General features: G+C 42.7%; 1 protein-coding gene across 1 annotated transcript in view; it reads left to right on the top strand.

The window, feature by feature from the left end:
* Positions 1–11,417, top strand: part of EGFL6 (EGF like domain multiple 6) — an 86,352-nt gene extending 74,935 nt beyond the window's left edge. The window contains exons 10-12 of the mRNA XM_049871567.1: positions 3,292–3,396; positions 5,845–6,110; positions 11,307–11,417. Coding sequence (XP_049727524.1) covers positions 3,292–3,396; positions 5,845–6,110; positions 11,307–11,417 — 482 coding nt within the window. The remainder of the gene's footprint in view (positions 1–3,291; positions 3,397–5,844; positions 6,111–11,306) is intronic.
* Positions 11,418–13,776: the final 2,359 nt, after the last annotated feature.

Below are 13,776 nucleotides of genomic sequence, written 5' to 3'. Positions count from 1 at the left end.
TCCAGTTCTAGCCCTTTGATTTACAGGACAGTCTCTCTGATGAAGCAAGTGCCTCCTCTAGTCTGTTTCTCCAAATGTGATCTGAAAAGCTTCTACTAAACCTCTCCAAGGGCTAGTGCTGCACCCGTGGCCCAGCTCCTACAGGCTTCCTGTTTCCCTCCATATTTCTCCTAGAGGTTCTATTTTTCTTTCTCTGCATTAACCGTCTTACTGTCCATTTTCCTCATTAGAAGAAAATGTTTCATAGCTCAGAGGATAAGTGGTGCTCTCCAGGTGCTCACTAGCTCCGCCCCAACTGCTTTCATTTCCATTTGCTACATGACATTAATGAATGACTTGAGTCCTCTTTGGTTCCCCAAACGGACTCGGCTCTTCCCCTGAAGGAATATTTCTTATGTTTTCTTCCATGATCCTTAGTGAATTACAGAGAGTTTAACGTTTTGCACATGAACTCTGTGATTTCAAGAATCCTTGAGTGAGGTGTTCTGGAGAGCTCAGTCCTAATCAGAAGACTCGGGTGGCCGCCCCAACTCTTCCACTTGTGGATTGCCTTGGGCAAATCACTTTGTCTTGTGGTGCTTCACTGCTTTCACACGTAAAGCTGGAATAACATTCCTCTTTTAAGGTGCTGTCTTGGGCTGGGTTTCCCGAGGAGCAGACCAGAGACAAGAATATATGTGAAAGACCTTTATGTGGGAGGTGGTCCCAGGAGACAGTGGTAGAGGAGCGAGGAAGTGAGACAGAGAAGGGAAGGAGCCAATAAAGGGCACATTATCAAGCAATTTTCAAGTTTCCACTGTGGGCAACTGGAGCTCAATCCCACTGGGGAACTCTGGGAGACAGTTTCAAACATATCGCAGAATTATCCTACTGGAGGGGCAAGGGAGCCGGGGTATTTATACACCAACTCCTATCTGACATTGATTGAGGGCTGCTCCCAGGAGTGGTGTTAATTTCCTGGCGATCCTGGCCTGTCATGAAGGCAGGGAAGGGCACCACTGTGGCAACTGGACTCCTGTCCCACTTGGACCCTCTGCAAGACTGCAGAACCTGGATTCCCATCTGACTTCAACATCCAATTCCATCACTTCACAGTCCCACCCAATAGCAAAGAAACTGAGGTATCCTCCATGACCTTCTGTTCAGCATTGGTTGAGGGCTCTCCCAGAGAAATAACTCCCCAGTATTCTGACCTGCCCTGCTTGGGCCAAGCAGGCTCCAGCCAGAGAGCACCCTCACATAGAGAATTGCAGGTGCTTGCAGTAAAAAGCTGTGTACCTGCAAGGGAACATAACTGTAGACAGATATTGGTGGGGCACCAATAGCATCTGCTACAGGGGTAGGTGAAGATTAAACTTCATATAGTCATTGAAAACACTTTGCAAACCATAAAGTGCTATACAAATGCGCGGTCTCAGAATATTGTGCTCATGCATCCAAAGCCTTGAGTTTTATCTCTTTATAAACTAGTTTGCTATGTACTACCCCATTGCCACAGTTTACATTCCCAGTAGCTTGTGCAGTGAGGAAGAGGAAGGAGACCAAAAACACAAACCCATTCACTGCTGTCAGGTCAATTCCTACTCACAATAGCCCTATAGGACGGAGTAGGACTGCCCCATAGGGTTTCCAAGGCTATAAATCTTTAAGGAAGGAGATCTCCAGGTCTTTCTCCCTCAGAGTGGCTGATGAGTTCAAGCCGCCGACCTTATAGTAAGCAGCCAAGCGCTTAACCACTGTACCATGGGAGCTCCTTAGACGAAGGAAAGTTTGGGTCAAATGTGCCACCACAATTATAAACCAACTGAAAAAACATACATTCTGTTTGTGGGTTTGTACTCTGTCCTATAGGGTCACTATGAGTCAGAATCAACTCGACGGCACTGGGTTTTTTTTTTTTTAACATCAACGTATTATACAGGTAATAACACTCATTAAGGAATATCGAAGACTGGAAGCAAGTATTCCTCAGCATCTTTTAATTTTATAAAGCTAGGGGGTAAGAAGAAAGGAAAATGAGAAAAGGGGCAGTGTGTTTGTGCTTAGGAATTGTGCAGGTGGACAGACCTGGATTTCAGTCTGATCTGGGGTTCAAGTTCAATTCCAGCACTTAGTGTATGAAGGACTCTGGACAAATCGCTTATGAGCCTCAATTTATTTGCCTGAAAATGGGCCTGAATTTTCTGTGACAATCAAATCAAATAACATAATATATATGAAAATATTTTGCAAATTGTAATGATTCAAGTATCAATTGCTGCCACTTTGCTCTCTAGCTTATATCCCCTTTCCTTGTCATTCCCTTATTCCTCACAGCTAAGCAGCTAACACCCCAACATCAGAGCCTCCAGAAGCTGTAGTTAGTTATAAATCAGGAGTATCTCAATCTTCCCCCTCTTTCCCAGTGGTATTTTTTACTATCTGCAGCAGGGGTCAGGAAACTTTTTCTGTAAAGAACAAGATACTAAATATTTTAGGCTTTGTGGGCCATACTCTGTCAAAACTGCTCAAATGCCATCTTAGCTCAAAAGCAGCCACAGACGATATGTAAATGAATGGGCATGGCTGCATTTCAATAAAACTTTATTTACAAAAACATGCCATAGGCCAGAAGCTAGTTGCTGATCCCTGATCTACATAAAAGTAACCAGAGGCACTGGTTCAAAATTTATATTAGCAATTCAACTATTATATTTCTCTGACACAGCTAAACAAGGCAGTCATTCTATCATAAGGTACACAATAGCAATTTAGAAACTGGCTCTTGTGTCAGCTTATCTGATCCAATATAATGGCAAATTCCTAATGGTAATGTTGGAAGCACAAAATAAAGAAAAGAATGTTTAGTTACTCACATACTAAATGAATCTTGGTAAGTCATGGACCGTATGAAACTTAATATTCCACAGATCATCTAGAAAGTTCTGGCAGGGTCTTCACTGATTTATTTGGGCAGCAGAGGTTTTATTTTCTGGACTGAATTTTACAAACACTTGCTTAAATTCTCTGTTTTACTGTGCTTACGGGGATCTTGCCAATTATTTCTTAAAAACAGGTTTGGCTTTTATGTGTTGTTTTTTTAAGATCACAATAGAATTTGTTCAGAATGACTTCATAGGTTTAAGTGAAAACAGGGCATCTGGTATGATGCTATCCTAAAGGGTGTTTCAGTTGCCAGGATCTGTACTCTGTGCAAATGAAAACGCAGTAACGTGCGTTACCTTCCAAAGCTCCAAAAGTCAGACATTTTTCTGATGTTCTTAATGGTTATGAATACGCTCTTTTTCTTAGCAGATTTAAATAACTCAGCTGACTGCAGCTTTGATCATGGGGTCTGTGACTGGAAACAGGATATAGAAGATGATTTTGACTGGAATCCTGCTGATCGAGATAATGGTATTTTGATTTCCGTTATTATTTCATATTCTGCAATATGGTGAAGGTAAAGAAGAGTGATTACTTTTGTCACTCATTGGGTCAGGGTTGCCTGGCATCTGTGGAAACCTTTACACCTTCTAAGATCTCCCATGTGGATGACTAACTTGCTTCAGCAAATATTCTCCTCCTAAATCCCTCTTCCACCCACCCGACCCCCCAAAGGATGCTCCAGTAAACCTCTTCCATAGGCACTCTTCTGCCGCTGAGAAAGAGGTACTGGAATGCATGTAAGGTTTGGAAGGGTTGGGGAAAAGGAAGAAAGAAGTTGCTCCTTTTTTCCAGTTTACCAGCCATGATGTTCTATAGTTTTCATTTTGTTTTGGGGGGGAAATAAATCTTGAAAGGAGAGATGACCTTCACCTATATCTGGAGTTGGAGTAAGTCACCCCTCAAACATCAAAACAATACTGAGGCTCAAGTCAGTGACCTGAACTCTTGGAAGGAGTTTTCCCTCCTATTGTTTGAGGATTGCCTTTGGGCCGCCTGGCCTTGCGTTTTCTTAACCTCAGCTCTGGGCTGCAGATTTCAAGCCCTTTCCACTGCCTACTTGAACGCTACTGATGGGACTCAAGTTTTCCCCCAGGAGCCCCAGTGGCACAGTGGTTAAGCACTCGGTTGCTAACCAAAAGGTCAGTGTTCAAACCCACTAGCTGCTCCATGGGAGAAAGATGTGGCAGTCTGCTTCCGTAAAGATTACAGCCTTGGAAACCCTATGGGACAGTTCTACTCTGTCCTATAGGGCGGCTATTAGTCACATCGCTAGGAGGTTTGGTTTTTTTTTGACGTTTCCCCCAGGGTAGAAGGACTGGCTTGCAGATCCCATTTTGAGTGTAAATCCAAGCCCTAGCTCCTGAGGGCTGATGACATAATTAGGGACAGCTGTTAAACCTTCCCGGACTAAAGTCCCTTACCAATAAAATGATTTCTTGGGAGTGTACAGGCTCAAAACCAAACCCGTTGTCACTGCCGTTGAGTCAATTCCAACTCATAGCGACCTTATAGGACAGAGTAGAACTGCCCCACAGGATTTCCAACGAGCAGCTGGTGGACTTGAACTGCCAACCTTCTGGTTAACAGCCAAGCTCTTAACCACTGTGCAACCAGGGCTTTACAGATCTCTAGTGCAGGTAATGTCTAACTGACAGAGAGCCTGTGTTCCAGAAGTCCATTTCCCCCTTGGCTGTTTGGAATGTATTTTTCCACTGAGTCAGTCCAAGTGTGGTATTTAATCCCACACATGCCAGCATTTGTACTGATGGTTTCATGAAGCCTAACCACCACATGTAACATAGCAACTCCAAGTTCCGAAGGCTGGTCTTTCCCTCCAGAGTTAAATATAAAAAGGAAACATGGGATGAATCAGCAATATAACAGGTCAAAGTGGGCTTTAGTCAGGAGATGAGGGGAAAGCTGCCACAGTGGGTCAGAGAAGAAGAAAGTGTTCTTAGCTGGTAGGCTTGCCAGATAAACTAAAGTGTAAAGTTAAATTTAAATTTCAGACAAACAGCACATACTATTTTAGTGTATCTGTGACATGTTGTTTATCTGAAATTCAGATTTAACCGGGCATCCGCTGTTTTGCTGAATCTGGTAACTCTGTGAGTTGGGGAAGAAGACAGGACAGTCTCTGGGTCCAGTGCAAACTAAGGCAATGGCAACCTGGGTCCTGCAAGTGCCTGTGGTGATTGCACTAGCAGAAAACCCCACCCCTCCCCACTGTCTTTCTCCCAGTCTCTGTAGAAATTCTTCCTTCTTCTCAACTTTTTCAGACTCTACTCTGCGAAAGTCTTTGTCCAAGTTCATCAAAGCCAAAACCACAAGACTGGAGGTGAGCAAAAGCCCAATACCACTGGTTAAAGGATACTTAGAAGATGGCAGGAGTAGATGCTGATGTGCTCCTGTCATCCTAAATTGGAATTTGGAGTGATAAGTTACACATGGTGGTTGGCCTCCACAAAACCATCAGTACAAATGCAGGCGTGTGTAGATTAAATACCATGCTGTGGACCGACCCTAGCCATCATACATGTCATTGACTCAGTGGAAAAATGCACTCTAAGGTTCAGACAACCAAGGTGGAAATGAACTTCTGGAATATAAGCTCTGTCATTTGGAAATTACCAGTAGTACTAAAGGCCGTTTTAATTAGATTCTTCCACTGTATTGGCCACTACCAAGCTTTGTGAACATGGACAAATTCCTTAGTTTCTGTCTGTACAACAAAGGATTTCAACTGTATGATCTCTAAAATCCATTTTGGCACGAAACTGTTTTTCCTATGCTCAAAACGAAAAGGACATCAATTTTCCCTCTAGGAGACTATGGTTCATTTTTATACCTATTTTCTATATTATAGCCAAACCCTTTCTAATGACCTTGGAAACTGTGCATTTTCTTCTCTTAAAGCTGTTGGCTATTACATGGCAGTTCCGGCCTTGGTGGGGCACAAGAAGGACATTGGCCGATTGAAACTTCTCCTCCCCAACCTGCAGCCCCAAAGCAACTTCTGTTTGCTCTTTGATTACCGGCTAGCTGGAGACAAAGTGGGGAAGCTTCGGGTATTTGTGAAAAACAGTAACAATGCCCTGGCATGGGAGGAGACCAAGAGTGAAGATGAAAGGTGGAAGACAGGGAAAATCCAGTTGTATCAAGAGACGGATACTACCAAAAGTGTAAGTGGCAAAAATGATTAAACTAGATATTTACATTCCTTTTTAATGATTGAACACACACCCTACCCAAACCCACTGCCTTCAAGTTGATTCCGACTCATAGCGACCCTATAGAACAGAGTAGAACTGCCCCATAGGGTTTCCAAGGCTGTAAAAGTTTACAGAAGCAGACTGCCACATCTTTCTCCTGCAGAGCAGCTGGTGGGTTCGAACTGACAACCTTTGGGCAGCCAAGTGCTTAACCACTGCACCACCAAGGCTCCTTTAACACAAACACATATACACAAACACTTACTGAAGTGCCTAGGCACTAGGGATAGATACAAAGACGAATAAGGCTTGTTCCCTACACTTGAAGAGCTCACATTCTGGAGTGATGTAGGCAAGGTAATGAATAACTAGCATAACTAATGATAATACTTGTCAGGTACATATCACATTCTATGGAAATGATCTGTTTGTGTGTCAGGCTCCTCTCACCAACTTTTCCCCAAAGCAGACTATAAATTCCTTAATCGGTAAAAGAACAGTTTGTTCATTTGTCTTATGTCCAGCACTTACCACAATGCACGGCAGCTAGAAGGAGATTTTTAAAATGTTTTTTAACTGAACTGAACTGTGTTGTCGGTGTCCCCAAGATCTCCCTCAAGTTCAATGATTCGCTAGAAGGACTCCAAGAACTCAGAAAAGCTGTTATAATTACACTTTATTATAGTGAAAGGTTACAGATTAAAATCAGCAAAGGGAAAAGGCACATAGGGCAACATCCAGGAGAGAGCAAGTATAAGCTTCCAGCTGTCCTCTCCCAGTGGAGTTGTGTGAATAGCTCTTAATGCTCCCAGCAACAATCAATGCATGGCAACACACCAGGAGTACTGCCAACCAGAGAAGCTCACCTGAGCCTTGGTGTCCAGGGTTTTTGTTGGCGGTAGGTCATTTAGACCCCACTATAAATCACATTGTTAGCATAAACTATTTGGCATGGCCCAAGGCCTCGGATAAACAAAGACACTCTTATCAGGCAGGCTATTCCAAGGGCTTAGAGGTTATCTCCAGGAGCCACTTAAAAGCCAGTCCTTTCTTTGGAATGTGCAGGGTTTGGACAACTGAGTTAATCCTTTAGTGCAAAGCAGGCTTAATGAAGGAAAAGGGAACAAAGAGTTTTAAGAGGAAGCTGGTCAATGGGATCAAATATTCAGAAAGAACAAACAAGATAAAAATGGCAAAGTCTATCAAATTTGAGCATCGGGATATAGCTTGTGAGCTCTGCAGGAGTTATTTCTTTGGAGGAGAAGGAGCAAAAGCCACACTGCAGAGCAAGGAGGAGGGAAGGGAGCAGAGCTGTGAAGACAGCCACTGTGGACCCTTGTGAAAAGTTGGGTCACAGTGGGAAAGGAAAAGGGTGAACACTAGAAGGAGATACATGAGAAGATGAGTGCCAGCAAATAATAACAAGATGGGAAGAACAATTAGTAAGTCATTGAATCGGGATTCCACTTATACTTTGTTTGATCCTATTTCTTGGTCCTAGGTGACGGACCAGAGAGCCTAGTCCTTAGTGTCAAATGGTAATAACACTTTTTCATTTACTTGTCACACTTTCATCAAAGCAGAACATCTTACTTAAAATACATCATAAGACATGGCTATGAATAAAAAAAAAATTTTTTTTAATGAATAAAGTATAAATTGGGCCCTAGTTAATGAAACGCCTAACCATTCTTTCCCTCTATGGTAAAAGCAGTCACACACACATTAATTCTAGTATATTCCCACTGCAATGCATTTGAATCAGTACAAATGCAATCCACATGTTTACACTGTTGTATTTGTAGCATGGTTTCGGGATGATGGCACTGAACCATGCTATGTATGAAAGACATCCTCTGTTGGAGAACTGAAGTATGCCTCTGCACAACATTCAAAATTAACTCCAGGTTGACTGAAATTATGTGCTGGGGAAATCTGTTTTATAGAATATGGTAGCTTGGTGGTGGTAGTAGAGCATATGCCATCAAAACAGTGCTTTGTAAGAACGCACATTTTTAAAAACACAGCCCCAAACATCCTGGTTAGCAATCACACTATAATACAATACTGCTATAAAGAGTGATGCCAAGACCCAGCAGGGGCCTGATGCAAGTGTGTATGCCCTGAACTTTTCCAGTACCTGGGGAAACACTGATGGGGATATTGGAGGGTGGGGATGCCAAATAGTCCAGACTAAAGCACATCTTCCAGTTTATCAACATAATAATGGCTGTGGATATTTGTAGCAGATATGAATCACACTCCACAAACTCAGGCGTACAAGATAAGTCACATTTCTTTCTCTAAATCAACTTACCTCTGAATACAAAGCCCCATTCTAATAGGCTGAGAGGAAGTACACCCTCAGCTATTTGGCCAAGTAGAATTATAGGCAGAGGCCCCCTCCCTAGTATAACCTGAGTTTCTGGGAGGCTCAGAGTGGCACAGTTATTAAGAGGGGAGTAAAGCATCTTCCCTTCATCATGGTGGCCACCAATTCCCACACTGTCTGTACCTATGCGAAGTCACTCATCTCTTCAGCTTCCACGCTAGGCTGGGACACAGAAACCTTTGCTGAGGCTGGAGTCTCGTTGCTGAGAATCAGCCTCGAGGCAGCCACTGCCCTTCCAGGGCCCTGCCAGGAGAGCAGTGGTGCAGCTTCCTAATCCTGGAGAATCTCAATTCTCCCTTCACGGCTTCTGCTTCTCTCAGAGGCACTTTTCCACCTTCTATTAGCACAATCCCCTCAAGGAGGGTAAGCTTGTAGGGCACAGACATCAGGAAGGGGATTGCCGTCTAGAAAATCCTGCTTTCAATCACTGTATCCTCAAATTTCCTTGGCAAAAGGGAACATAAAAGGCCTGCTCAATTTTTTTGTACCAAGTTAGGGAAAAATACAGTGAAAAAACAAACACAAATTAATGTCAGAATTAATTATCCTTCCACTTCTTTTTAGTTACCCTGGTAGTATCATTCAGAGATTTTAATGATGGAGAAGTTTCCATATCCCAAGAGCTAGATATACCTGTGCCCATTCCCTGCTATCCCTCCCACTGCAGCTTCTGTAAAGGGCTACTTTTTGGCTCACCATTGCCTTTTTAAATTACCCAAAATTTTTTTTTAATATCTTCTGAAAGCAGTTCCCTCCCAAAAAGAGACTCACCAAAAACTAAACCTGTTGCTGGTTGAGTTGATTAAAAAGCTTCTATACCCAGTTGTGTTTATTACTCACTGCACAGCGATAGCTTCTCTCCAACAGTTCTCAAGAAAATAACCACAGGGAGCTTACAAGGAAAATGTAGCCGCCTGGGGAGTGTGTAGTCACAGGCTCTCTTCACTCTCATATGTCCCTCTGGGGTTCTCCCTCTTCCCTTTGGTTGTTGCTAGTTGCCGTGGAGTCAACTCCGACCTTATGTATAACAGAATGCTGCCCAGTCCTGGGCCATCTTCGTGATCACAGGTACGTTTGAGTCTACCGTTGCAGCTATTGTATAGGACCTTCCAACCTAGGGGGCCCATCTCCCAGCACTGTATCGGACAGTGTTCTGTTGTGATCCATAGAGTTTCCACTGGCTGATTTTCAGAAGTAGATTGCCAGGCCTTTCTTCCTAGTCTGTCTTGGTCTGGAAGCTCTGCTGAAATCCGTCCACCATGGGTGACCCTGCTAGTATTTGAAATACCAGTGGCATAGCTTCCAGCATCATAGCAACACACAGTATAACAAACTGACAGACAGTGGTGGCTCCCCTTTGGACAGCCAGAGAAAGCCAAATACAGTGATGACAGAAAGCCTGAAGTAACTTCAACTCTGTGGTCTTGAAAACTAATCTGTGACTATTTATGAAGCATAAAAGAGATGCTGTTGGGGATGGTGAACAGTTGCACAATGGCACTGTTATGAGCATGATTCTTAACAGATTTTTCTTTAGAACGCCAAATTTGCTGTACATTTGAATTTACCAAAAAAAGTTTTGAAAAGACAAAATTACTATATTGAAACAAAGTAAAAATTCATCATCATTTCACGGTAACACGAATACATACTTTTAATCTATTTATAACCGCAGTATGCATATGCAAATGTTGAATTCCACTTTAATGGAATATGTGTGTGTCATTTTATAGAAGAACAATAACATGTTCCAAATTAAATACCCCTTTCTCTCTAAAGAAAACCCTGGTGGCGTAGTGGTTAAGTGCTACAGCTACTAACCAAAGGGTTGGCAGTTCAAACCCACCAGGTGCTCCTTGGAAACTCTATGGGGCAGTTCTACTCTGTCCTATAGGGTCGCTATGAATCGGAATCGACTTGACGGCACTGGGTTTGGTTTGGTTTTCTCTCTAAGATTTGTATTCCAGGATGTCTTAGTCAATGTTCTGTAGAGAAACAGAACCAGTAAGATAAATATTATTTTTATATGTATACATGTATAGAGAGAGAGAAAAAGAGATTTTAAGGAATTCGCTCATGCAGTTGTGGGGGCTGGCAAGTCCCAAATCTGCAGGTCAGGCAACAGGCTGGAGATTCCTACAGTCTATGGGGCTCTTGAGACTCCTTTAGGTATTTCAATGATCATGTTTCTCGGAGCGTAACTCCCTTGGTTTGGACACCTGTCATCTGGAAAGCATTATCTTACTATACGTATATTCAACATAGACACCTCTACCTACACAATAGGTGGGAACCCGGGTGGCACGAGCAGTTTGTGATCAGCTGCTATCCTAAAGGTTGAGGGTTCAAATTCACCCAGCAGCACCATGGAAGAAAGGCCTGGCAATCTGCTTCTGTAAAGATTACAGCCAAGAAAACCCCACGGAGCAGTTCTACTCTGTAACTGGTTGGGACCCCTGCTGAGAATCTGCATTTCTTACAAGTGCCCTGCTCAGAGTTTGCATTTCCACCCCAGATACACTGAATCAGAATCTACAGTTTAACAAAATCCCCAGGTGATTCTTATGTATATCTTCCTGGGAACTTGTTAGAAATTGCAACTGGGTGGAAGCCTTGTCTGTAACACGTGGGGTCACCCTGAGTTGGGGGCCAACTCAATGGCAGGTAACAACAACAACATGCAACAGGAACACATGAATTTTGTCCTCTTGAACAGCTAGTATATCTTTGTTTTGAATATTCTGAAGTAATTTTTTATTTTCTTTCCATATTAGATCATTTTCGAAGCAGAACGTGGCAAGGGAAAAACCGGTGAAATCGCAGTGGATGGTGTCTTGCTGGTTTCGGGCTTCTGTCCAGATGGCCATCTAGCTGTGGACGGTTGAATGTTCCCGGTGCCCTTTATATTTTTATATATTTACCTTTATATATTTGCCTTTTTATGTCAGTTCTCTGCTTTTTGATAGCACATCATAGACCCCATTTTAGAAATACAAACCGAAAAATGGAAACACGCCACAAGAAATGTCACTGTGAGACGCCTTTCTTGTATAAGATGTGCCAGTATGTGCTTTAAATATAGTGCCACTGTGTCTTCTAGTTCATTTCTGAATTTATAAAATGTGGACATGCCAGCTGAGCTCCGCCCCCCCATAAATCTGATTTCTCTACATGAGTTGATCAACTTCTTTATACAATATTTTCAGAACTACCAAAAAAAAGCACAAAGAATGCTTAACTATTTGATTTTTATGGCACTACTTGGAAACTTAGCTTGACCTTTCATAGCCAAGTTTGTATATTTAAATTCTGTGTAATAATAATATCCAAATAATCATCTTGTGTCATCGTTTAAATTTTTATCAGTAAGAAAACATGTTTTTTACGTGATGTTTAATTGTGTATAATTATTTGCTTTGCGGGGAAACGTGGTTTTTGTTTTTATGTATGGATACTCTTTATATGCTTTAAAAAATTATTTCCTATTATGGGAAAACATGACTGATTAACTAGGCCTCACAACTGCAATGCAAATGAGCATTAAGTTGTTGAACTCAAGGCCTGAGAGAATCACCTAAAACTAAATTAGCAGGTACCAGACCAAACCGAAGCAGCTGCCTTCGAGCCAGTTCTGACTCAGGGTGACCCCATGTGTGTCAGAGTACAACAGTGCTCCATAGGGCTTCCAATGGCTGATTTTTCAGAAGTAGATCTCCAGGCCTTTCTTCTGAGGCACCTCTGAGTGGACTCACACCTCCAACCTTCTGGTGAGTAGCCGAGCACTTAACCATTTGCACCACCCAGGAACAAATTGGCAGGTAGCGGGGCTCAAAAAAAAGAATTCCTTTTCTGTGTCTTTTCTTCCGAATTCAAGAAAAACTTTGCTTGGTAATGAATCTGAGTATACTCTCTGAGGATGGCACTATATTCTGTTTTAAGATTATGGGTTAGAAGCAAGTAGGAGACTCCTCTTCAACAGAAGGTTCCCCAGATATTTGCTCGCCACCACCTAAGGAAATTAAGGCAGTAAGCAGTGGGAGGAAAGAGAGAAGGCAGCCCACTTGCTGATCTTTAAAGTTTGTGGCCTCACTGCTGAAGTTCTTTTATATTGAAACCACAGTTGGATTACCCAATAAGCAAGGTACACATGGGCCCAACTGTGCCATCCCACAAATCTGCAGTGCACACAATTTCACCTGTCCCCCACCGCAGCAACGATGTGAAACCCATGTGAAATTGCTCACCACAGATTAGCAAGAAAATACAGTCAAGCCCGTGTGTGTACCTTGCTCAATCCAAGCAGATGCATACCCTGCTTACCGGTTAATCGACCCCTGATTGAAACCCTTAGTAATCCTTCTTCAATATTCTCTTTAAAACAACTAACACATCAACCTTTTAAAGATGTTGGGGGAAGAAAACAACAACCAACACATTGTTTTCCTTTAAAAAAAAAAAAAACCCCACTGCCGTCAAGTCCGACTCATAGCGACCCTATAGGACAGAGTAAAACTGCCCCATAGAGTTTCCAAGGAGTGCCTGGTGGATTCGAACTGCTGAACTCTTGGTTAGCAGCTGCAGCACTTATCCACTACGCCACTAGGGTTTCCTGTTTTCCCTTAGTGGGAGTGAATTTTGGCATACAAAAGCTATACAGGACTGTAGCTGTATGTTAGGATAACTACGACTAATAGAAGCAAACAAACAAATCCTGTTTCCAGTGAGATCAGATTAAGAACCCGCCCAGCTGAGGCAAATCAGCCCACAGGCTCATAACAGGTAATAAAGTGTTTAAAGTCACAGTGGTTGTTTTCGGATGGTTTGTTACACAGCAAGTAGGCCTAGTGGTGCGATGGTTAAGTGCTAGGCTGCTAACCGAAAGGTTAGCAGTTCGAACCCACCAGCTGCTCTGCAGGAGAAAGATGTGGCAGTCTGCTTCCGTAAAGATTTACACCCTTGGAAACCCTATGGGGCAGTTCTACTCTGTTCTGTAGGGTCACTGTGAATCGGAATGGACTTGACAGCAACAGGTTTTTCGGGTTTTGTTACACAGCAAAAGCTAACTGCTACAACTTGATTCCGACTCGCAGGGACCCTATAGGGTTACTATGAACTGCTACAGGTGATACCAATATTGTAGTAGAAACTTGATAAAGACTTTCCATCTCTTCAGTGGACAAGGAAATTTGAGAGCACAGCTGTGGCTTCGAATAAAGGAAGTTGGAGGGGAGAACTTACAATGAA

Source organism: Elephas maximus, chromosome X (genome assembly GCF_024166365.1).
Source record: "Elephas maximus indicus isolate mEleMax1 chromosome X, mEleMax1 primary haplotype, whole genome shotgun sequence".
Classification (NCBI taxonomy): Eukaryota; Metazoa; Chordata; class Mammalia; order Proboscidea; family Elephantidae; genus Elephas; species Elephas maximus.
This window is presented reverse-complemented; position numbering and strand designations above follow the sequence as displayed.